Genomic DNA, 23,261 nt, shown 5'->3' with positions numbered 1-23,261 from the left:
GAGGGGGACGCAGCATCGAGGGGGCTGAGCAGGAAATGAAGCCCCTTCATTCCCTAAGATTGGGGTGGGAGAGGGGAAGGCAAAGCAGGCAAATGGATGATTTTGGCCTTCCTAAGGAGAAAGGGAACAGTGAATCAGTCTCAAATAAATCAAATGCTCCAGACCCCAAAATGTCCAAGTAGGTGGCCCCCTGCTCCCTGTTTTCTGATCCCAGCCTACAGGCACAACCCACTGCATGGGAGCACACATAAAGGCTAACTGGTTGAGGTAAAATGCAAAACCAAGAGCTCGGGAAGTGATACACAAAACGGCTTATGTCATTCTTCACTCCCAAATGTTCAGGTAGAAAATATCCGAAATCTACTGAGGTCTGAGTTCTGTTTCTCCACAAGTTCTAACCCCAGGAAAATAAGAGTTTCACTTCAATCTGTGCATGTATGTGCGCGCGCAGAGCTCCGACGGCTGAGGGGCTATGTGACAGCCGCTCACAGGAGGGTATGGACATGGCTGTGAAGGCTTTAGTGTGAGTCCAGCCCCAGCCCCGGCCGAGGTCCCGTTACTGATCCCCCAGGTATAGGAATGTACCAAAAAGCAGGTGGTTTGAAATGGGACAACAGCTGTTTCTGCACTAAACACAATGCCACTTGGCACAAAACACTCCTTTGTGGAAGAAGTCATGCAGAGGCCTAAAAATATATTAAACTAGGCCTGAAAATATCAGTGATGGGGATGCAGGCCAAACATGATTGTGATCTTTCCCCTTAAAAATACTTTCCAACTCATTCTATCTTGAGACCTATTTACGTTTAAACTGTGCTCACAAGGAAAAATTTCTATTTTCAGTTTGCAGAGAAACTTGGACAAGGCTGTGTACTTTTCCTGACCTTTCCTGCCAGACAATGGCAGGCCATTACCTGAGCCCAGCTTGTTCCGGAATGGGGCTCACAGACAAGCGACACAGGGACGCTCACTCTGAAGCTACGCTATCGTGGTTCTAGGCTAAGAAGCTTCTGGGAAAGGAATCCTTTCTGCACGGTCATTAGGACAACTTTGTTTTTAAAGAGTAGCAAAGCCTTGTGTTCGCAGAAGGCTTATTCTTTCAATGATGTTTGCTTTCTTTAAGTCTTTTCATTTCTGTGGACAACATAATAAACCCTCCTCTCGCTCCATCCTTCAACAGAGAGCATCACGAGGGGGTAGCACAATCTCCTCTCTTGTAAGATGGAGAGAGAAACAGCTCCATGGCTTGCGAGATTTATCGGCTTTGAAGCAGGGATCACCAGATCCACTTCTGGCATTTGCAGCACATTTCTTCTGAAACTGGCCAGGGCTGGTTAGTCTGTGTGTTAAGAAGCAACCCAGGTTTATCAAGCCGCAGGGGTGAGGGACTTTGATAATACGAGGGGCTAAGTTCTTATCAGAAGTCTGAAAAAACAAAAAAATGAAAAGCAAAAATATTTTAGGTGTTTTGGGTTTTTTTAAGGTTGGTTTTATAAAAGGACAACTCTTTTTAGGGTCTTGTTCATCTGTACGAGACTGTGTGCGTGCGTGCGTGCGTGTGTGTAGGCACAATGAACAGAATAGACACATCATGAACTATGGGATACTTTACGCCAAGAGATCCTTTACTGACAAATGGTCCTGGTCACTTACCTACGTTTGAAAGGACATCAAAAATTCTAAATTTCTAGTTATTTATTTAGAACATATTTAGAACATTGCTTTCTTAGATAGGCAACATTTTCAGTCTATGGACTACAAAGTTCTAAAACTAATATGCCCTCCTTACTAACCCATCCCTCCTGCTTTTTTAGTTAATACCTACTTTGACCGTGCAATGCTTTCTTCATTTTTTAAAAATCTGTGATTGTGGGGGCGTCTGGGTGGCTCAGTGGGTTAAGCTACTGCCTTCGGCTCAGGTCATGATCTCAGGGTCCTGGGATCGAGCCCCACATCGGGCTCTCTGCTCAGCCGGGAGCCTGCTTTCCCCTCTCTCTCTGCCTGCCTCTCTTGTGATCTCTCTGTCACATTAAAAAAAAAAAAAAAAAAAATCTGTGATTGTGGGGTGCCTGGGTGGCTCAGTGGGTTAAAGCCTCTGCCTTCAGCTCAGGTCATGATCCCAGGGTCCTGGGATCGAGCCCCACATCGGGCTCTCTGCTCAGCAAGGAGCCTGCCTCCTCCTCTCTCTGCCTGCCTCTCTGCCTACTTGTGATCTGTCAAATAAATAAATAAAATCTTTAAAAAAAAAAAGTTTTTTTTTTAAATCTGTGATTGTTTCAACAAAAAGCTCTGGAAAGCATGCCTCATACTATTTCTTTCACCAAATGGTGTTTATCTAGAACATAATGGGAAGGGGTCAGAAGTAAATAAGATTTTGAATTCCTGTTTATAATGAAACTGGTTTATGTGCAACTTTCTGAGTGGAATTCTGCTGATAGAGCTATGGGTTGAGCGTAATCAGAATTCCAAGTAAACCTCTCTCTTTAAGATACTGTTTTCAAACAGAGTCACTGAAAAGGCATTTTCTGTTTCCACCAGTCAAAAGAAGACTCTAACATGAACGCCGAGTTGATATTCAGAAACAGGTGACGGGGATTGAGATTCTACTCCGGCTCAGGAAAGCCAGCGGGTGCACTGCACACAAAAGCCGCTGGCAACTGTAAGGTCCTGGAAGGAGGCGGCGTGAGGTTTCTCTGTAAGTGAGGTAACAATGAAACCAAAAGTTCACTCTAGCTGGAACCCACAGTTGTCTTTCAGATCTAATGTTTCTGGGATAGGGAAAGTCCAAGACTTGGAGAGAATTTTCAAAGTAAAAGCACTATACCAGAGCTAGTTCATATGCAAAATAATTGAAAAACTATAACCGCCTAAATATGTGTGTGTGTCTATATGACAGGCTAGTGAGAGTGTGAGAAGCGTGGTCTCCTGTTGACTCACTGTGACCCACTCCAGCCCAGAGGCCTCCTCACTCCCTCTGGCTCCACACAACCTGCTCTGGGAACTGAGGCCTGCTGAGGAACGCACAGTGGTTTTAACACTTACAAAGGGCTGTAGGAAACAAAAGAATACACAGCGGGACAGAAAAAATTTGCTGGTTCCTGTTCCACAGGACAGACACTGGGCCCAAAGAGCAGGCAAAGGACAATTTAAATTACCCTAAGTTGGTGTCTAACACGATAAATGCATTATTGCTTAAAATGAAGGAACGTAACTTCTGAAGAGAAAACTGTCTCACTAAAGTCTGAAATGACAACATCAGAACTCCCCACGGTGATCTGTAGGATGGTCAGAATGTAGTAACTTTTGACATAGGGAACCAGTTTTAGAATCGAGTCTCTTTAGGAACTTATGTTTTTTTCCCATCTTTCAATGAGACTTACTTGATCACTGTCTATAGTTCACAACCTTCATTCTTTTTTTTTTTTTTTAAGATTTTATTTATTTATTTATCAGAGAGAGAGAGAGAGTGAGAGTGAGCACAGGCAGATAGAGTGGCAGGCAGAGGCAGAGGGAGAAGCAGGCTCCCTGCTGAGCAAGGAGCCCGATGTGGGACTCGATCCCAGGACTCCGGGATCATGACCTGAGCCGAAGGCAGCTGCTTAACCAACTGAGCCACCCAGGCGTCCCCACAACCTTCATTCTTAGAAAGACCCAGAATTAAGGGAAATGAGGTACTTCACCTGAAGCTATTATTCTCTTTCAACCTTTAAAATTTTAGCCTTTTGCCAAAAACACATATCTCATTCCTATAATGACTTTTTCCAATAGCCAACAAAACTCATCTCTATTATATTAAATTAATTTGGTAAGGTGCCTGGGTGGATCAGTCGGTTAAGCGTCTGCCTTCGGCTCAGGTCATGATCCCAGGGTCCCAGGATGGAGCCCCGTATGGGGCTCTTTGCTCAGCGGGGAACCTGCTACTCCCTCTGCCTGCCACTCTCCCCTGCTTGTGCTCCCTCTCTTTCCAATAAGTAAAATCTTTTAAAAAAATTATTAATTTGGTGTACATAAGATGTATTATAATTTAGAAGAAGCTTGCTAACAAAAACAAGCCTAAGACTTAAGTAATGAAGCCAAAAGTAACTCCTGAGAGGCTGACGGCCTCTAGAGAATCAGGAACGCATATGACAATGCAGGTCTCCTCTTGGGCCATCAGCAGTCACTTTTGGTAGAAACCAGAGAAGTCCAGGAAGTGGAGGAATGGTAGTTTGGGCCAAAATCAGTCTCCTCCTTTACCTGTCACTATGAAAATGTCCTTTTGAGAGTCATAATACAAATATAGAGGCAGTATGACGGGGAGATGAGACCTGAAGAGAAGGAACATCAAATACTATTTTGGACTCTTTAAAGGATACACAGTATTTTAAGGATAAAAGAACTCCTCAGAAAGGGGCAACAAATAAATTCCTTCTACCACCAAAGAACCACCCTGCCCCTCAACCCCTTCCCCCTATCATTCCCCCTATTCCACTTACTTCTTTCCTTCTGCTATTCCTCAAGAATGGTCCACCTCAAAACCCCTCCTCCAGAAGCTTCTGCTCCTTCAGGGAGTCTTTCCTGTGCTCTCCATTCCCTGAACACACCCCACCCCCACATTATCCTGTTCTCTGTGCTGCTCTGCTGTGATTTTTTCATGATTCCTTTGAGTCATGCCTCAGAGAGTCACACTGCTTTATAAGACCTGCAGCAGGCATGGGCAAGGCCATAAAAGCTACATGCACTTCCTTCTGTACTCTCTGGAAACTCACCAATCATTTTCATAGTTGGCGTTCAAAAATCTGTAATTCACTCATGTGGCAGACCTACTGGTGTGGTCTGAGCAACTTATCACAGTGAAGTCCTGTTCTAGATGGCCTACACTTCCACTGACTTACACGGATGTTCCACAGTCATATGTCCAGGAAAGCACTCTCCACGGGACTGCCTCGGGCCCTGCATTATTTCAAGTTTCATCTAATTGCTCTTTAGAAGTAGCACTGGTTTCTTCTTGACACAGGATGAAACAACTCAGATGCATAAAAGTGATCCAAGTCAACATTCTGGCAATTAGGAAAGTGTCCTCTCTGAGGCCACTGCTCTAGGCATTCCACCAGACACAGCATCATTGTCTTAAATCTGTGTTAAAATGCTGAATCCCACTTCTGGAGGTGTTTGGTTTTTTAGATTTCCTTGAGCAACAACAACAAAAAAAAAATGAGAAATGAACTCACCACACCATAGGAATATGTGTCACAAGTTTCAGACACAGGGAGACTTTGTATAACTTCCGGGGCCATCCATGGGAAAGTTCCAACCAAGGACATGTGTGTTGTATGGTTATGGAACCGAGAGGCACCAAAATCACATATCTGAGAAAAGATAAACAAGTATCAACCTTCTACTACCGATTCATGAAAGAATTATCCATCACAAAAACTTACACATGAAGTTAACAAATACTTCTGAAAAAAATTAAAAGGAGTCCTACCTTCAAAACCCCATCAGCAGCTATAACAACTAAAAAAAAAAAAAAAAAAGAAAGAAAAAATTATGACAATCCTATTTATATGATTTATGATTTAGGACCCTAATTTATTTAAGTCATCTTATGCTGAAAAACCCTGTAAACTTCTATCTTCCATACAGCATATGAAAAGCAAAACTGAAGTATTTACTGCACTAAAGATTTTGCAAAAAGGAGCTGACATTAAAAAAGGAATAAAAAAACTAATTCCATGAGGTGCTGACTAAAACGTTTCTGAACATTTGTTTAAATCAAATGTAGTACTGCCCAGTAAAAACAGCATACATTAGTAGTAGTAAAGAGAACCAAACTTTTTAATACAGATTTTATTGACTTATTGGGGAGAGAGCATGAGCGTGGGTAAGGAACAGAGGGAGAGGGAGAAGTAGACTCCCCAGTGAGCAGGAAGCTAGCCTTAGGACTTGATCCCAGGACCCCATGATCATGACCTAAGCCAGACACTGATGATTAATGGACTGAGCCACCCAGATGCCCCAAGAACCAAAATTTTTACTTGTGTTCTGCCACTAGACTGCCAGCATGATGTTGAGGAGGTCTTCAACTTCATGGTATATATTTTTTCTCCCAATTGATGAGTAATTTTCTTGTAGGCAAGGACAACATTCATTCATTCACTTATTCATACATTCACTCACTTAACAAATATTTGCCAAGCACCTGTTATGGGCAAGCCCATGTACTATATTCTGGAAGAGAAAGGTGAGCAAGACTGTCTCTGGCTCCTGTGTACAGTCTCCTGGGAGAGACACTGAAACCAATGTCTGTAATCATGTGGGATAACACCTGAACCTAATATAATACTGTATGTTTATACTGGAATCAACATTTAAAAAATTTTAAAATTTTTCTTTAAATATGTAAGCAAGTGGGACAAATTCTACAAGAGACACAGAGATTGCCTTGGAATTAAAGAGCAGGGGTATCTAAGTCTAAGGAGGTCAGGAGTTTGCAGAAGAAATGCTCACACTAAGACCAGAAGAACAAGATGGGACTAACTAGACAGAGGAGTGCTATGGGAGGGAAGCATTTTTTTTTTTTTTTTTTTTTTTTTTTTTCTGGGCAGAGAAGAGAGCCTTGCAGAAGGTCAGGAACAGAGGGGGAAAAAAGGCAATTTTGGAAGGCAGGGGCCTGGGCTGGAAGAAATGGAAATCCAATGAACCATTTTAAGCAGACAAATGACAAGGTCAAATGTGCAGAGGGGAGAGTATATGAGAGAAGAACAGAACTGGTGGCAAGGAGATCACTGTGCACCCAAGCGGGTGCAGTCCAGCGAGAGACTTAAGGAGGCCCATACAAAGGCTGTGGCAGAAGAGAGAAGCAGATGGAGTCAAGAAACATTTAGGAGGCCAGATCAGGGGTGTTAGGGTGGCTCCCTTGGTGAGTGCTAGATACTTGGTTTTGACTCAGGTCATGATCTCGTAGGTCATGGGATTAAGCCCTGCATCAGGCTCTGCACTCCGTGGGGAGTCTGCTTCCCTTTCCCTCTGCCCCTCCCCCTGCTCACACACTGTCTCTCTCTAAAATAAATAAAATAAAATCTTTTAAAAAATCGGGAGTAGGGGCGCCTGGGTGGCTCAGTTGGTTAAGCGGCTGCCTTCAGTTCAGGTCAGGATCTCAGTCAGGGCCCTGAGACCAAGCCCCACATCTGGCTCCCTGCTCAGCGGGGAGTCTGCTTCTCCCTCTCCTGCTGCAGCACCCCTGCTTGTGCTCGCTCACTCATGCTCTCTCTCAGACTTAAGCAAAAACAACAAAAACATCTTTTAAAAAAGAAGAAAGAAAAAGAAACTTTTAGGAGACCAAATCAACTGGGTTTGAGTAATGGGGCAGTGGGGATGGAGGTTGGGGGGAGAGGGAGGGCTCGAGGAGGAAATCAAATAAAGAGGCAACCCGGCACAATGGTTAGAACAAGAGCTCTGCAATCAAACTGTTCTTTTTTATCTCACTTCTGGCTTAGGGAATTGGTATAGCCATTCGTGGAGAAAAGTAGTACAAAAATAACTCTGGGGGTGGTGCGGAGAGGAAATGAAAAGATCAATAGGGACACAATATATCTTAGAGTCATACAAATATCTATGTGGCCTATCCCGATAAGCAGACAGCACGTGGTTCTGAAGCTGAACTCTGTCTGGAAGTGCTAACAGGCAGACGGGGCTTTTACGGGAGTGGGTGAATGAGAGCGGAAGAGGCGAGGAGGCCCAAGGTAGACCTTGAAGAACTGTTCTGGTTTTATTTTTTTATTAAATATTTTATTCATTTATTTTAGAGAGAGAGTAAGTGAACGAGCAGGGGGGGAGGGCAGAGGGAGAGAGAGAATCTCAAGCAGTCTCTGCACTGATCGGGGAGCCCAACACTGGGCTGCATCTCATGACCCTGAGATCATGACCCCAGCGGAAATCAAGAGTTGGAAGCAACCAACTGAGCCACCCAGGTGCCCCCTGGTATTTCTTTTGTAAACCACACAGTGCCCTGAACACAGTAGCGGAACTGTTCTTCCTCAGCTGTTACTAATGACCTTGATAAGTGGGGAGAATATACTCTTGGCAAGAAATAGCCTAAGAGTAAATGTGATACTATATATAAACTGTTCGTATTTTCAAATAAAAATAAAGTGTTAATATTATATTCAGTTACTTTTTAAAATACCTCTACCTTTTTTCTCATTATAACATTAGTAAGTGCTTCATTTAAAAAAAAACCTAACATAAAAACTTCTAACATAGAAAATAAGACTCTTTATTATTCCGTTTCAGAAAAAAAAAATTGCTAAAAGTTAGGTCAATATTTTTCAATGTGTACATGTTTTCTCATCAAGTAACTGCACAAATTGTAATTTGTACAATTCGAGACAGTCTCCATTGATACTTAGCTTCCATAATGAGAGCATGGATAAAATCTGTAACTTAATCATCCCCATCCCATGAGATATTTGGGATATACTGATAAAACAGATTTTAAAAAGTGAAGTCAAATAAGCTGTGTATATTGAAATTCTGAGCACGGACTAAAAAACTAAAAATCTATAGTCATAAGACTCTGATACTTCCTACTAGATTCTGGATTATTTCCTAACAACTTCCTGTTCGCCAACTCGTTTAGATAGTGTTTAGCTTCAGGAAGTTTATGCCTGTAAGGAGCCAAAGGATAAGTGATGACCTAGACAAAGGAGAGAAGTCGGCCACAGTTGCCGGGCAGGGTGGAGGTGATGTTCCCACCTGGATGACTGATGAGTGGCAGCTGCCAAGAACTTCCCTCTCCCCGCCCCACCGCAGACCTTACAGACCCCACAAGGGCCCCTGGCAGATCCCCAGCTTCTCTTCCTCCACTTACCGGGACTACCCATTGCCAGGATCACACACTTAGCATACACCCATTTTAACTGCAGTGATTTAAAGATTTAAAAAAAAAAGAAAAAACGTACTGCTCCTGCTCCTTACTTAGAAGAATAACTTAGAAAGCATGTATATAAGTAAAGCATGCAAAGGGATTGACAGATTTTTTTTTTTTTTTAAAGTAGCAAGCTCTAACGTTTCCTTGAGCTAGTGTGGGCCAGCTACATAATCCCACTCACTGCCTTTGTCCATTAACTTCCAAATGACATAATAGAAGAAGCATTCTGATACTTTCCTACTGAGAAGTAATACTGTCTAATCTGTGAGACATTTTAAAATGCTCACTTTCTAAATTAGAAAATACAGGATCATAAATAAACTTTAGAGAGTACAGAAGAAGAGAAAGAAGAAAAAGAAATCATTTGCTTTCCAAACTCTGAAATGTGTTGATCATTTTTGGGCACTACTCCAAGTAAAATGACGGACATAAAAAGTTTACACCAAATAATTCAGAAGTAAAAAGAACAAAACTCAAAACTGCTGGTACAGAGAACCATCTAAAAATAGGAGACTACAAGTATAGGACTACATAATTTGATCTAGCAGTACCTCCTATAGAGTGATTCTAGGGGCGCCTGGGTGGCTCAGTGGGTTAAAGCCTCTGCCTTCGGCTCAGGTCTGATCCCAGGGTCCTGGGATCGAGTCCCGCATCGGGCTCTCTGCTCAGCGGGGAGATTGCTTCCCCCTCTCTCTCTGCCTGCCTCTCTGCCTACTTGTAATCTCTCTCTCTCTCTGTCACATGAATAAATAAAATCTTTAAAAAAAAAAAAAAGTGATTCTAGAGAAATAACTAAGGATGTTTTAAAAATTTTTGCTGGGGGCATCAAGCTCAACATTTTTTATCACAGAAAAAAATGTAAACAACCCAAATATACATATTCTGTGCTGTTTATACAATGGAATACTATACAGCTTCTTGAAATAACATAAAGAATTCTGATATTTATCAACATTGGAAAGATTTTCATGGTATCAATGATGAGTCAAAACATCAGGGTACAAAAAGATATGAAAAACATGAGACTATTTCTACAACAAGGTGTATATATTTCATAATAAAATAGGCAAAATAAAAACTTAGGACTACATTACCATTTCTTGACTTGAGATCTCTGTGAATCACCTTGACAGGAGCCTCCATATGTAAATAGTGCATTCCTTTTCATACAAAAAGGAAGAATAGCATTTAATATCATTTTTTCAACATTGCACTGGTATTAACTTTCCATTTTAAAACATCAGTATTACCTTTCATATTTTTGCAAAGGATTCAATGGCAGAAACAAAATTCATGTGCTCTGTTCTTATATGATTGATAAAATAGAGACAGGATATGTCTGCATTGGGAAAACTGGAAAATTCATGTGCTTTAATCTCTTAGAAGTTAGAACTTGATTGTGGGTAAAGCTATTACAATACCTAATAAGGACACCTTAATTTTCTGTAATCTCCACAAAAATAGCACAGTTACAACTGGAGGAAGTGGTCCAATGACTACGATCAGCCAAAGTTCCGACCAAGGTTTTTGGCTTTCATTTGGATGTCTGCAGCTACCCCGTTATTTTCTCAGTACTCTTTCCAGTAAGACCCTGGGAGAGGTGAGGGTGCGGGGGAAAACTGGTTGGATTCATAAGTTGTGGTTGGTAAAGGACTCAGAAAAATTTACAGTAGTTACAAAATATTCTCTTTTATAAGGATGGATCTTCGGGATAATCTATATTTAACTGTACTCCAAAATTCTCTCCAACATATTTAGAATGTATATCAAGTTACTTCAGTAAATTGAATGTATATACAAATAGCTTTATTATTTTGAATATATTATAGATCTTAAAATTATACTTTAAAAGACACATATTTCATAGTGATCCTCTTAGTAGCATCTGACTCTCTCTCTTTATGTATCATATACCTCCTTAGGATAAAGAAAAAGAGTATTTTCTACTGAAATACATTTCCTTTCCCTTTACTTCTCAAGTTGTCTTTTCTAAATAATGGAAGAAAAAGCCTCCCCATTGCCACAACCACACAAGCTCTTTTTGTTAATGAACTATCCACTACATGTCATAAGTAGGTTTTGGTTCTTTGAGTATATAGAAAATTTCATTTTTATAAAGGCTAATTTTTAAAATAATCTATTATTTTTCTACCATTCTGATTCTTAGATATTGAAGGTCGTGTAAGAACAAAGAAAATTAAAAAATTTAAACTCCTGTAATACAAGAAAATGACTGAAAAAGAGTCAAGTTCACAAAAGTATCAGTAATTTTTAGCGATCTTAACCAAGATATAGCTAGAATACAGGAGAGCATTCTTCTAACACAAAGTTCTCCAAACTACATACTGAAAATGCAAGAACTACAACCTGGGTAACTTTTAATAACCTCTAGGATTTCATAGTGACCTCTTTCTTAAGAACCAAATTCAGGTAGAATCTGTTTAATTACCATTAGAGGCAGGGCTCCATAGTGTCTACATTGGCTGACAGTGAAGATCTCCAAAAACAACATTCAGATACTAAAGCTTTAAACAGAGGCCTTTTCTTCCTTATGGCAGATGTTATAAGAGGAAAAATACCATAAGTTATATGTGTAGAATGTACAGTATGCATTTACAATTAGTGTGCATAAACACAGTAGTAATCACAATCACATAAAAATCTGTTTTTATAGAGCCCTCCACAATTCTGCCTTATTTTTATTGCAGTGAACAATGAAGAAGGCTAAAAAAAACACCATCATCAGTTTTGAGCTTCAGGGTTCCTAAAAAAGATTTGACTGGTATCATTCGAAGGGGGAGATGGGGAATCAGTGAGGACCCTTCTGAGACTGGGTCCCGGTTCACCCACTTGAATCCTTCTGCTTACACAGTGGGAGGGCCTCGCGGCACTTTCAGATGTACCTGCCGGCCGACCCTCCACTTTCCTTCCTACCCAGAAAGGAGACAGGCTTTTTTTTTTTTTCTTGGCTTTGAGGAGGTGTTCTCTCAGCAGTGATGTTAAGCAATGCCTATTCAAAATGCATGAATCAACTCTAATTTGAAATGAATTTTTTCATTCTTTGATTTCTCAACATCTTGTTGCTTCTGTGTCTTCCATCTTGGTCAGACTGAAAGGTGCACAGCTGAATGTGACAGAGATCAACAAAAATCAAGGCTTCCTGCTTCATCTCCGAGTTCTGTGCCCTGTTCTACCAGAGACAGGTGAAGTCATTCCAAAAGCACAGATTTCCTCTTCCTTTTACAGGCCATTTTAAATAGTAAGTGTTACTTGTGACTATCAATAAATCTCTTCTCTGCCCCTCTCTTCTCACCTGGAGCCAGACAGAGGAGAACCTGCCTCTTGGGGCAATTCACCAGCTATGAGAAAGGGATTTTCCTGCGCTGCGATTTGGCACACAGTGTTGTGTGGCCCCCCCTGCCCCCCGACACCCCCACCCCGTCCTCTCTCATCTCATTCCCTCCACCCCTAATCTTTACCTCCAGTTCCAGTCTGCTACTTCATGAGCCCTGCTCTTTCTCTTCTTTGTCCTTCTGACAGAGTGCCAGTGATCTGGAGAAAGCCCAGAATAACTGAGCTGATCTGGAGCCAAGGGACTTGCCCCTTAGACAGGGACTGCATTGTTCGGGAAGGGCCAGGAGGGACAAGGTTTTTATGGGACAAGGTTTACAGGCCTGGCAGGGGGGAGGGGAAGTAGAGGGGTTAGAGAGGGGGTGGAGGGAGGCAAAGAAGCATGTGCACAGCAGGAAGCAGAGTGGCTGCTGTCAGTTGATTTGTTTGCTGTCCTAAATGCCAGTAAGTCATACCATGGGTGTAACTGGCTAAGCACCCTAAATGCAAAGGTCTGTAAGGTGAAGTGCATTCAGTCAAAGACTGCTTGGATGTACAGACACATTTATGGAAGTGTATTTCCACAATGCTTCATGCAGCTCTCAGTGAACACACGTCCCTCGGCTTACAAACACGTGGTTCCTGTGAACTACTGATATATACAGACGTGACTACGATGTTACACGAAAATGTCTTGAAGAATGCGAAAATTTAAGGCTGATTGGAAATGCCTGATGCATGAATACACAATTAAGTTAATTAACACAGCCAAAGCCTTAAGTACACCATCCTAAACATAGAGCTTATTATTCTTATAAGGTAATGAAGTATCGTTCAGCAGCAGCATTTTGCATGAAATTAAAAAAAAATTTTTTCTTCACTTTCCCTATTTGAAGAATTTGGCAGGTGTTGATGAAACTTAAAACTGACAAGAAAATTCCCCAACGGGAAGACTGTTACTTTTGGAAATTACTGTATGACTTTCCGGTGAAAGCAGAGTGTGAGTTGCTCTCCTTACTGAGTGCTAAATATCCTTTTCCTTGCTTTGTAAAGAGAAGCTTTTAGAGATTGGAGAAGCAAAATGCAAAGGAGTGAATTGCCCTGGTAAAATCTGGACACACTTGCTTTCTAGGGGTTGCTAGAATACAAATGTAACTATCAGTGTTCATTATTTAGATTAAGTTGTTTCCAAAGCAACTTTGACAGTTATAAATAAAACTCAGAAACCTTCAGTTGGGAAAATGGAAAAAAAAAGATAAAAATAAATGGAATTTAAATTGCTTTAGAAAGCATTAGTCTATGTCAGAATTTATGAGGGGAAAAGAACTGGGCACCTTGTTTAGGGGTTTTGTGTATTAAAAATATTTCATTTCCAGGGTGATTTCCAAGTTTACATTAAATAGAAAATAAAAATCTGAATTGCTTTCACATGGCAGGCCAAATAAAACTTTTTTTTTGAAAGTGGTTACGATTTTTAGCATATTATTATGTACACAAAATAAGTAGAACTAATCCTACAATAAATCACATTTTCTGGATACTGAGTCTAAGAGGAGACTTGCAGAACAACAGAATTATGAGCTTTCCATTTAATGTGTCAAGCAGGCTGGTCAATTACAATGTCACACAATGTGGCAAAAATGGCTGCCTTGGAGTTATGGATTATGTTGGAACATAGTTTTAGGGAAAGAAATAAAGTGAAGAGAGAAAAGGAATGCAGGAGTGGAAAGGCAGTGACTTAAAATATCTATTAACCCCTCCCTCCCCCAAGAGAGAGAGACAAACCATGAAAAGACTCTTAACTATAGAGAACAGATGGTTACCAGAGGGGAGGGGTGGAGGGTGGAACAGGTGAAGAGGATCAAGGAGTGCACTTGTGATAAGGACTAATACACCGAATTGGGGATCACTATATTGTACACCTGAAGCAAATGTAACACTATATTATATAACTATACTGGAATTAAAATAACCTGTAAGGAAAGTTGCAAAATTCTTGCTACTTGCAGACTGAAAAAGGGACATCTAAAGACACAGAATAACAAACCTTTGTCCTTAAATCACCATGTCACAATGGGAAAACGTGCCCCACCAAAACGTGCCTGTAAGAATACAGGAAGTCTTATTACCTTTGGCTACATCAGTGGCCCAGGTCATAATGTGATCCATGTCCATCTCTTCACTTCTGTTACTATTAATGTAATCATAGAGTGATCCCAGAGAAGCATATTCTAGTTTCAAAGGAAAAGAGAAGCATACAATTAAAACCAAGGTGCCTTTCAGAAATAAGACTGTGTACACCTGAAACTAATATAAGTCAATTCTACCCAAATGAAAAAAAAAAACAAAAACAAAAACAAATTTAAAAATAAGACTTTAAATTCTCATTGAGAAAATGTGTTAAAGAATTTACCAAAGAACATTAAAAGCACATAAAAACCGTTACAGGCTGTGGTTATTATCCTCCTGAAAAGAATCTGTTAAAGACAAGACCGCTGAAAGAATGAATGGTAAAACTTTAACTGAGGATGAACTCAAAAGCTTTCTGGATGGAACTGAGACACACAGGGAGGTGCTGGAAGAACGCATCTGAAACAAAGGCAGGCACGTATATAGGTATTTCTTTAAAAACTGTCATTCTAATGAGATAGAGAAGATTAAAATACATAAGCAGAGTATTTATGTGACAAGGTAAACAAATCAATTCTTGTTGCATCAGGATTTAGAAGAGCCCTCAAAATGTAATCACATAAAAAACCCAAGAAAGTGAGAAAATTCCTTCAAAAGTGGTTTTGAGAGCATCTGCCTTCAGCTCAGGTCATGATCCTGGGGTCCTGGGAAGCCTGCTTCTCCCTCTGCCCCTCACCCTCTCCCTTCCTCTCTCTCTTAAATAAATAGATAAAATCTTCTGGGGCGCCTGGGTGGCTCAGTCAGTTAAACATCTGCCTTCACCTCAAGTCATGATCCTGGGGTCCTGGGATGGAGCCCTGCATCTGTTTCCGTGCTTGGTGGGGAGCCTGCTTCTCCCTGCTTATACGCTCTCTCCCTCTCTCTGTCAAATAAATAAAATCTTTTTTAAAATGGCTTTGAGATATAAATTACATACCATAAAATTCGCCTGTCAGTGTACAATTGGGTGATTTTCAGTAAATTGACAGAGCTGGAAACCACCACCACAACCCAATTTTAGAACCTTTCTAGCACTCCAAATGGTTCCCTTGTGCCCATCTGTAGTTAAGCCCCACTCTAAACCCCAGCCCTGCAGTCTAATTTCTGGCTCTACAAAGGTATCTTTTCTGGATATTTCATATAAATGGAATCATGCAGTAAGTGGCCTTTTGTGTCCGACTTCTCTTCACAAGACAATTCCAAGGTTCACTCATGCTGTAGCTTGTATCAGTACTTCGGTCCTTTTTATTGATGAATAATAGTCCATTGTGTGGATTTACAATTATTTTATTCACTCACCAGTAAATAGACATTTGGACTGTTCCTGATTTTGGGCTATCGGGAATAATGTCCTATGAAACTGTGCAACTGTTTTCCAAAGAGGCTGTACCATTTCATACGCCCGCTAGCACTCTCTGAGGGTTTCAGTTTCTTTACTTGGTACTGTCCCTGTCTTAATCACAGCCGTTTTGGTGAGTAGAATTCTAGTGGCATCTCATATTGTTAATTGCACTTTCCTAGTGACTAATGAAGTTGAACATCTTTTCACGTGGCTGAGACCTGAGTATATATTCTCAGGCAAAATGTTTATTTCAATAGTTTGCCCACTTGAAGATTTGGTTGTTTTATTAATCCCGAATTTTAGGAGTTCCTTGTTTATTCTGGAAGCAGGTCCTTTATCAGATTTAGGATCTGTAAGCATTTTCTCCCAGTCTGGAACTTGTCTTTTCATTCTCTTAACAGCATCTTTCAAAGACCAGAAATTCTTAATTCTGATGACGTCAACTTCATCGTTTTCTCTTTTATGGACTGTGCTTTTAGTGTCATATTTAAGAACTCTCTGCCTAAGTCAAAGGTAAAAAGATTTTCTCCTATTTTTCTTCTGAGAGTTCTATACTTTAGCTCTTACACTTAGGTCTATAACCCATGTTGGGTCTATGACCTATTTTTTTATGTGTGGTTGAAGGTAAGGATTTTTTTTTTATTTTTTTTTATTTTTATTTATTTATTTATTTATTTATTTTTTTGAAGGTAAGGATTTAATACCACTTTTTCACATGTGGATTTCTAATCGTCCCAGCACTATTTGTTGAAAATACTATCTTTTACCCATTGAATTGTCTTGGCACCTTTATTGCAAGTCAATTATCAATCAGTGTTAAGATTTTTTTCCCCTAAATTCTTAATTTTGTTCCATTGGCTACATGCCTGTCCCTCGGCCGATACTGCCTGTATCCTTGAGCACTATATCACTGATTCCTACAGATTTATAGTAAGTATTAAAATGAGGTAGTTTGAGTCTTCAACTTTGGTTCTTTTAAAATTCTAGATCTTTTGCATTTCTTTGTGAATCTTAGAATCACCTTGCAGTTTCTTATTTTAAAAAATCTGCTGGAATTGAGATAGGAATTGTTTTGAATTTATCAATCAATTTGGGGAGAACTGCGATCTTGACAAAAATGAGTCTTCCAAACCATGAACATGTAATGTTTCTCGATATTATTTATATCTATAGTTTCTCTCAGCAACGTTTTATACTTTTCAGGGTAAAAAGTCTTACACTTCTTTATTCAATTTATAATCAACTATTTTATTCTTTTTGATTCTACTGTGAATAAAATTTTATTTTTTTAAGATTTTATTTTCAAGTAACCACTACATCCACAGTGGAGCTCGAGCTCATAACCCCAAGATCAAGAGTCATGCCCTACTGAGCCAGCCACATGTCCCAAAAAATTGTTTCTTAATTAATTAATCAATCAATCTGGGGATTCCTTGGGATTTTCTACACAGAGAATGTGATATATGACAGTTTTATTTCTTCCTTTCCGGTATGGACTCCTTTTATTTTTCTGGTCTAATTGCACTGGATAGAAATTTCAGTATAAGTACAGTGTTGCTTAGATGTGGCAAGAATGGAACCTCGGGGCACCTGGGTGGCTCAGTGGGTTAAAGCCTCTGCCTTCAGCTCAGGTCATGATCCTGGGGTCCTGGGATTGAGCCCCACATCGGGCTCTCTGCTTGGAGGGGAGCCTGCTTTCTCCTCTCTCTCACCAGCCTCTCTGCCTGCTTGTGATCTCTGTCAAATAAATAAATAAAATCTTAAAAAAAAAAAAAAAAGAGTGGAACCTCACTCCTTTGTCCCCAATCTTAGGGGAAGAACATTCAATTTCACCATTAAGTATGACTTTAGCTATGGGGTTTTGTAGATGCTATCCATCAGGTTGAGAAGATTCCCTTCTGGTCCTACTTTACTGAGATTTCTTATGATAAACAGATGTTGTATTTTGCCAACAGGTTTTGTCTTTTTGTTCTATTATCTATTATAGTGCCTTACATTAATTGATGTCAGATGTTAAACCAACCTTGCATCTTTGGGATAAATTCCATTTGGTAATGGGATATAACCCTTTTTACAGGTGGCTGGATTCAGTTTGCTGATACAGCTCTTCTTCGACTTACACTGGGGTTACATCTCAATAAGCCCATCATAGGATGAAGACAGAGTTAAGTTGAAAAATGCATGTAGGGCACCAGGATGGTGCAGTCAGTTGGACATCCGACTCTTGGTCTCAACTCAGGTCACGGTCTCAGGGTTGTGGGATCGAGCCCTACGCTGGGCTCTGTGTTCAGTTGGGAGTCTGGTTGAGGACTCTCTCTCTCCCTCTGTCCCTTTCAAATAAATAAATAAAATCTTTAAAAAATTGCATTTAGTACCCCTAACCTACCAAACATCATAGCTTAGCCTAGCCTATCTTAAACTAAGTGCTCAGAACACTTAGATTTGCCTACAGTTGGGCAAAATTATCTAAAACAAACCCTATTTTATAACGAAGTACTGAATACCTCATGTGATTTACTGAATATTGTACTGAAGGTGAAAAACGGAATGGCTGTATTGGTACAGAATGGTTGTAAGCCTATCAGTTGTTGATCATGTGGCTCACTGAGAGTTGTGGCTCATTACTGCTGCTGCCCAGCATTACAAAAGAACATGGTACCACATATTATGAGCCCCAGGAAAGATCAAAACTCAAAATTTGAAGTACTGAAGTATGGTTTCAACTGAATGCCTATTCCTTTTGCATCAACATGGTCAAAAAACTGTAAGTTGAACCACTGTAATTTGGGGACCTTCTGCCTGTAGTTAAGAATTTTTCCATCTATGCTTATGAGGGATATTGGGCTAAAGTTTTCTTTTCTTACTATGTTTTTGTCTGGCTTTAGCATTGGGATAATACTCACCTTACACAATGAGTTAATAAGTGTTCCTTCCTCTTTATTTTCTGAAGGAATACGGGAAGGATTGGCATTTTTTTTGATAAACATTTGACAGAAAGCACCAATGCAATCATCTGGGTCTGGGCTTTTCATTATGGAAGTGTTTTAAATTTCTGATTCAAATTTCTTTACTTATATGTCTATTCAGATTTTCTGTTTCTTCTTGAGTCAGTTTTGATAATTTGTATCTTTATAGGAATAAATTTATTGCATCTAAATTGCCAAATTTGGTGGCATAAAATTGATGACGCCATTCCTTTATAATCCCTTTATATTTCTGTAGAAGCCATAGTGCTGTCTTCTTCATTTTTGAGTTTGCTAATATGTATCTTCTCTCTTTTCTCTTGGTCAATCTAGCTGAAGGTTTGTCAGTTTTATCTTTTCAAAGACCAAATTTTTACCTTCACTGATTTTTCTCTATTATTTTTCTGTTATTTTATCATGTTCTGCTCTCATCTTTATTATTTCCTTTCTTTGCCTTGCTCTGGGTTTATATGCTTCTTCTGGGGGGGTTTCTTAAGGTGGAAGCTTGGATGATCAATGTCAGACCTTTCTTTTTTCTTTTTTTTTTTTTTTTAGATTTTATTTATTTATTTGACAGAGAAAGAGAGAACACAAGCAGGCAGAGAAGCAGGCAGAGAGAGAGGAGGAAGCAGGCTCTCTGCTGAGCAGAGAGCCCAATACAGGGCTTGACCCCAGGACCCTGAGATCATGACCTGAGCCGAAGGCAGAGGCTTAACCCACTGAGCCACCCAAGTGCCCCAGACCTTTCTTTTTTTGACACAGATGTTTAAAGTTATAAATTTCCCTCTAAGTATTACTTTACCTGTCTCCTATAATTGTTATGTTGCATTTTTCATTTTTCTTTCTGTCCAAAATATTTTAAAGTCTATGGTGATTTCTTCTTTGACTCACTGAATATTTAGAAGTGTGTTGTTTAATTTCCAAAATATTTGGAGGGATTTCTCAGATTTCCTTCTGGTGTTGATTTCTTTTTTTTTTTTTTTTTTAATGAACATATAATGTATTATTAGTCCCAGGGGTACAGGTCTGTGAATCGCCAGGGTTACACACTTCACAGCACTCTCTGGTATTGATTTCTAACTTAACTTTATTGTAGTTGGAGAACCAACATTGCAGTATTCCAGTTCTTTTAGATGTATCAAGATTTATTTCATAGCCTAACTTATGCTATATTCTGGAGAATGTTGGATGTGTGCTTGAAAAAAATATGTATTCTTCAATGGGTTGAAATCAAGTATTGCTGAATTGCCTATTTATCCTTTAAATTTTGTCAGTTTTTGTTTTATGTCTTTTGGGGACCTGCTGTTAGGTATGTATACCTTTACAATTGCTGTATCTTCCTAATGTACTGTTTTTTTTTTTTTAAGGTTTTATTCATTTATTTGACAGACAGAGATCACAAGTAGGCACAGAGTCAGGCAGAGAGAAGAGGAAGGCAGAGAAAGAGGAGGAAGCAGGCTCCCTGAGGAGCAGAGAGCCCGATGCGGGGCTCAATCCCAGGACTCTGGGATCATGACCTAAGCTGAAAGCAGAGGCTTTAACCCACTGAGCCACCCAGGCGCCCCTGTACTGGTCTTTTTAATCATTTATGAAATGACCTTTTTCATCTCTAATAATATTTTTTCTCTTAAGCCTATTTTGTCTGAAATTAATAGAGTTACTCCAATTCCTCTCACTGTTATTGTTTCCATGGTAGGTCTTTTTCCATCTGCTTACTTTCAACCTGTGTCTCTGAATCTAAAGTGGGTCTCTTGTAGACAGCACACAGTTGGAGCTTGCTTTTTTATCCATTGTAACAATCACTGTCTTTTAACTGGGAAGTTTAGACCATTCACATTTAATGTAATTATTGATATGGTTGATTTGATTTTGCAATATTGTTTTTTACATGTCTCCTGTCCTTCTCACTCATCTCCTCCTTTTTTACTGCCCTCTATGTTAATATTTTTTATTTATCATTTTAATTCCTCAATTTTTTTCTGTATTTCTTGAGTGGACGTTGTTTGTGGTGGCTAAAGGGAATACAAAATGCATCTTCATTTAGCATGATCTACTTCAGCTTAACACTAACTTAATTCTATACAGAAAATTTCTATACAGAAAATACAGAAAATGATACAACTCCATTCCCTCCCTCATTTTTATGCTATTACTGTAAAATATACCTACATTTGTTAAAAATTTATTTGAAGGGCTCCTGGGTGGCTCAGTCGTTAAGTGTCTGCCTTTGGCTCAGGTCATGATCCCAGGGTCCTAGGATCGAGCCCCACATCAGGCTCCTTGCTCCTCAGAAAGTCTGCTTCTCCCTCTCCTACTCCCCCACTTGTATTCCCTCTCTTACTGTGTCTCTTTCTGTCAAATAAATAAATAAAATCTATTAAAAAATTATTTATTAGAGAGAGAGAAAGAGGAGGAACAGAGTGAGAGGGACAAGCAGACTCCATGCTGAGTGCAGAGCATAATGCAGGGCCCAATCTCAGGACCCTGAGATCATGACCTGAGCCAAAACCAAGTCAGATACAACTGACTAACCCACCCAGGTGCCCCATCTACATTTTTTAAGTAAGCAAAACAGTGTTCTAATTATTGCTTTATACAATCTTATGTTTTTAGCGATGTTAAGAGAAGAAATAAGAACAAATATACATATGGAGTATTTTATACTGACCCACATATTTATCATTCCGGTACCCTTTATTTTTCCTTGAATTATTATCTGCTGTCATTTTCTTTCTGCTTAAAGAATCAACTGCCTTTAGTATTTCTTTAAGTCAGAACTAATAGCAACAAATTCTCTCATCCTTTATTCAAGCACATCTTTGCTTTGTCTTCATTTTTAAAGGATAATTTTTACTGGATACAGTTTTCTTCTTGCAGCATTCTAAATGTCTACTGCTTTTGGCCTTCCTTGTTATAGATAAGAAGTTAGCCATTAATCATACTGTTCCTTTATAGGTGAGAAATTGTTTTTATTTGCTATTTACAAGATTTTCACTTTAACAACACAGTTTGAGGGTGCCTGGGTGGCTCAGTGGGTTAAGCCTCTGCCTTGGGCTTGGGTGAGGATCTCAGGGTCCCGGGATCGAGCCCCAACATCGGGCTCTCTGCACGGCGGGGAGCCTGCTTCACCATCTCTCTCTGCCTACTTGTGATCTCTCTCTGTCAAATAAATAAATAAAATCTTTAAAAACAAAAACACGTTTTGACTATGATGTGTCTAGGTGTGGGTTCTTTTCGACCTATCCTACTTAGAGTTCATCAAGCTTCTCCAGTATGTAGATAAATGCATTTTATCAAATTCAGGAAGTTTTTTTGGCCTTCATTTCTTCAAATACTTCTCTATTTTTTCCATTTTCTATTTTTTATTTTATTTTATCTATTTTTCTATTTTCTATTTTTATATTTTTCTTCTACTCTTCTCTCTCTGCTACTACACATTAATTGGTACACTTGATGTCGTCCATAGGTCTTTGAGGTTCTGTTCCTCTTTACTCAAGTTTTTTCTCTTTTTCAGACTTGATAATTTCTATTGGCCCAATTTTAAGTTCACTGATTTTTTTTTCCCTTGATATCTCAAATCTGCTGTTAAGTCACTCTAGAGAACTTTTTTAAAAAGATCTTATTTATTTGAGAGAGAGAATGAGAGAGAGCATGAGAGGGTAGAAAGTCAGAGGGAGAAGCAGACTCCCCATGGCGCTGGGAGCCTCAGGTGGGACTCAATCTGGAACTCCAGGATCAGGACCTGAGCCAAAGGCAGTCACTCAACCAACTGAGCCACCCAGGTGCCCTAGAGAATTTAAAAAAAAAATTATTTCCTTTTCTACTCCAGAATCTACATGGGGTCCTATTTCTTAAAAATTCTATTTGCTTGATGAGCGTCTCTATTTGATTCACTGTTTTTTGTTTTTGTATAATTTTTACTTTTACACCAAAGTTATTAATAGCCACCAAATAGCATAAAATTACAATGATAATCTTAGATGAACAAAGGAAAGACAAAGAGCTTTAAATTTTACTATGAAATAGTCTGGTCGAATGTAACAATGAAGACCTTAGAAATCTATATTACCACATAATCTAGAAAAGTAAACTGCCTTCTATAAATAAAAATATCCCTGTGATACAGTATTTGAATAGTTTTTGGTTACTAAAATAGCATTTAGTAGAAGATTCTCTCAGCACCTTTAAGAGTTACTGTAGATGCCAAATATAAAGTAATGTTCACCTCCACGACCAAAAAAATTACTCCTCAGAAAAGAGGGAGTCACCTTTTACTAAGATAAATTCTAAAATCTCTCATAGGGTACTCTCTCAATTTATTTTGTACAGCAAAACACATTTGGCGAAAAATATCTGAGCCTGAGATTACCTTAATCAAAGGTAAATTTTAAAGGCTCACTAAGTTACCCCTATGAGTGAGAAACCAAAAAAAAAAAAAAAAAAATTCTCCATTACTGAAAACATGAGTGGTTCAGTCCTTAAGCGTCTGCCATCGGCTCAGGTCATGATCCCAGAGTCCTGGGATTCAGCCCTGCATGGGTTCCCT

General features: G+C 39.4%; 1 protein-coding gene across 4 annotated transcripts in view; it reads right to left on the bottom strand.

Annotated features, from left to right (window-relative positions):
- MAP3K20 (mitogen-activated protein kinase kinase kinase 20) overlaps positions 1–23,261 on the bottom strand; it is a 179,804-nt gene that overhangs the window by 65,175 nt on the left and 91,368 nt on the right. For all 4 annotated transcript variants that reach the window (XM_047722186.1, XM_047722184.1, XM_047722187.1 and 1 more), the window contains exons 4-7: positions 14,371–14,472; positions 10,006–10,071; positions 5,468–5,496; positions 5,211–5,348 (exon numbers count right to left, since the gene is read on the bottom strand). In XM_047722186.1, coding sequence (XP_047578142.1) covers positions 5,211–5,348; positions 5,468–5,496; positions 10,006–10,071; positions 14,371–14,472 — 335 coding nt within the window. The remainder of the gene's footprint in view (positions 1–5,210; positions 5,349–5,467; positions 5,497–10,005; positions 10,072–14,370; positions 14,473–23,261) is intronic.

Source organism: Lutra lutra, chromosome 3, assembly GCF_902655055.1.
Source record: "Lutra lutra chromosome 3, mLutLut1.2, whole genome shotgun sequence".
Taxonomy (NCBI): Eukaryota; Metazoa; Chordata; class Mammalia; order Carnivora; family Mustelidae; genus Lutra; species Lutra lutra.
Note: the sequence above shows the minus strand (reverse complement) of the source record. Positions and strands in the feature narration are given on the sequence as shown.